The 2,500-nt window shown below is 39.3% G+C and overlaps 1 protein-coding gene across 1 annotated transcript in view; it reads right to left on the reverse strand.

Moving 5' to 3' along the window:
- Positions 1 to 63: 63 nt before the first annotated feature.
- The window catches only part of LOC311323150 (BOLA class I histocompatibility antigen, alpha chain BL3-7-like), an 8,103-nt gene continuing 5,666 nt past the window's right edge, over positions 64 to 2,500 (reverse strand). Inside the window, exons 5-8 of the mRNA XM_084455317.1 lie at positions 2,324 to 2,428; positions 2,074 to 2,091; positions 1,412 to 1,484; positions 64 to 1,105 (exon numbers count right to left, since the gene is read on the reverse strand). Coding sequence (XP_084311443.1) covers positions 1,435 to 1,484; positions 2,074 to 2,091; positions 2,324 to 2,428 — 173 coding nt within the window. The 3' untranslated portion in view covers positions 64 to 1,105; positions 1,412 to 1,434. The remainder of the gene's footprint in view (positions 1,106 to 1,411; positions 1,485 to 2,073; positions 2,092 to 2,323; positions 2,429 to 2,500) is intronic.

Genomic DNA, 2,500 nt, shown 5'->3' on the forward strand with positions numbered 1-2,500 from the left:
CAACAAGTGAAATGAAATGAAAAGTCATATTTGACGAAATATTGTCTCATTGTTTTTATTAAACTCAATGCACTTTTATAATTATTACCATTATTACACTCATAATTGCCTAGTTAAATCAATATTCATATTGAGACATTAATGATCAAACAGAGAAAAAATCCATCATCAGATTCGCTACTCGACTCTGAGAAATATTTTACATTTATGGAAAATCCTCAAAAAGCAAAACCTTAGAGATTATTTTTACACCACACTTAATATGATTTATTCTTAACAAAAAGGCATTTAAAATGTCATTAAAAAGCATATAAAGAAATATCAAAGCAATGAAAACTACAAGGTCGAGAACTTTATAAACCCCCTGTCTCTGTGACCTTCCCATGCTGAACTATGGCCGTTTCAATCAATGCAATTAACAAGGAATGGGGGGAGCCTAAGTCTCAAAACAATGAATGGAGGTGATTGGCCGGCCGTGTTTGGGCATCTTGTGGACCCGCCCCCGATTCAGATCTGCTCCTCAATGTAATGGGTTCTAAGTTAGCTCATGCTACACCCCACTGAGTTTCATGAAAATCGGTCCGGTAGTTTTTGCTTAATCCTGCTAACGGACGGACGGACAGACTGACGGACACACGCCACCTGCGCTGGAGCGTTGGTCATGATGTCAAACACACTGAAGCAAAAGCTACATTTGATCCCTCAGCCCCGATCGAATACTCAGATTACTTGATCTGATAAGGCATATCCCTAATAATAATATATTTATAGTTTTACAGTATGAAGAGCAGAAATATAGAGACAATGTACTTTTGTACACGATAAACCATGATAAAACTGTATTACTGTAATTATTTCAAAGAGTAGCACAAATTTGTGTTGCTTGTGTGTGAAAACTGCAAATCCTAATAGCAGATGTAGATCAAAATATAATTTCTGTAGAATATTGTCAACTAATAAGGACAGATCAATAATTATGTATTTCATCAGAGACAGAGCTGTTTTAGGTAAATTTGTCTATGTGCTGTGTTGCATATTAATCTTATTGTTGAGAATTAGTTAAATGTCTTTGTCTCCATGTCCTTATCTAGTCTCTGCTTCTCTCCTGTGAGGACAGACACACACACACACACACACACACACACACACACACACAGACACATACACACAGACACACACACACACACACACACACACAGAACAACAAGGTAAACAACAACATGGTAAACACTGAGCTCATGTTAAACATCATGTTAAAACTACACCTCAGTACTCTATTGAATGGATCAAGACACTTCATGTGGATGGTGATTTTACATTTAGAACAATTTAGGACTACTAGCAGGCCATACTGGTCAGGATAATGTTGACCATGTCAGCTGAATATACTGAGATATAATGAGATACTGACCTGTGACTGGTTAAAGGAGATTGTCATACTTTTGGTGCAGTGTTATTGGAGGAGTGAGATCCGTCATCAGAAGCTGCATTGAAAAACAACCAGACCAGTTAAACTGAGGAACAACCAGACCAGTTAAACTGAGGAACAACCAGACCAGTTAAACTGAGGAACAACCAGACCAGTTAAACGGAGGAACAACCAGACCAGTTAAACTGAGGAACAACCAGACCAGTTAAACTGAGGAACAACCAGACCAGTTAAACTGAGGAACAACCAGACCAGTTAAACTGAGGAACAACCAGACCAGTTAAACTGAGGAACAACCAGACCAGTTAAACTGAGGAACAACCAGACCAGTTAAACTGAGGAACAACCAGACCAGTTAAACTGAGAAACAACCAGACCAGTTCAACTGAGGAACAACCAGACCAGTTCAACTGAGGAACAACCAGACCAGAGCTGACGAGGAACAGCTGATTGAGATGATACAGACAGACCATGGATACTAAAACATACTTGACACATGTTGAACAACCAGGTACAGTACAGTCTCATAGGATAGTATGATGGACATACAGGTGAATATTTGAACATGTATATGAGTCATATTTACTGTATGTGAACATGTATGTGAACGTTTATATGAGTCATATTTTCATCAGAATACTCACTGTTAGCCGGAGTGAAGCCTGAAACACAGATGACACAGCATTATTAATGTGATACAGTAATGTGATATATACAGTAATGTGATACATACAGTAATGTGACATATACAGTACTGCATGATTAGTAAAACATTGATCATCCCCACTACTGAGTGTACGTAGTAATCCACTATCAATCCTGGAAGTTCACAGTGGTGCTCAGTGCATCAGGGTCAGAGGGTTAGGGTCCAGAGCTGCTTCTCTCCTCTCTCACCTTTCTTGGCAGTCTTCTTCTTCCAAATGAAGACTCCAGCCATGATGACCAGGAGAAGAACCACCACCACCACGCCAATGATGAGGCCAGGGGAACCAGAACCATCTGGACATGTAACAACCAACACAGAACATTCAGACTGTAGCAAGGCACTATAAATCCTATACATCCTGAGCG

Source organism: Borostomias antarcticus, assembly GCF_949987555.1.
Source record: "Borostomias antarcticus genome assembly, chromosome: 21".
Lineage (NCBI taxonomy): Eukaryota > Metazoa > Chordata > Actinopteri > Stomiiformes > Stomiidae > Borostomias > Borostomias antarcticus.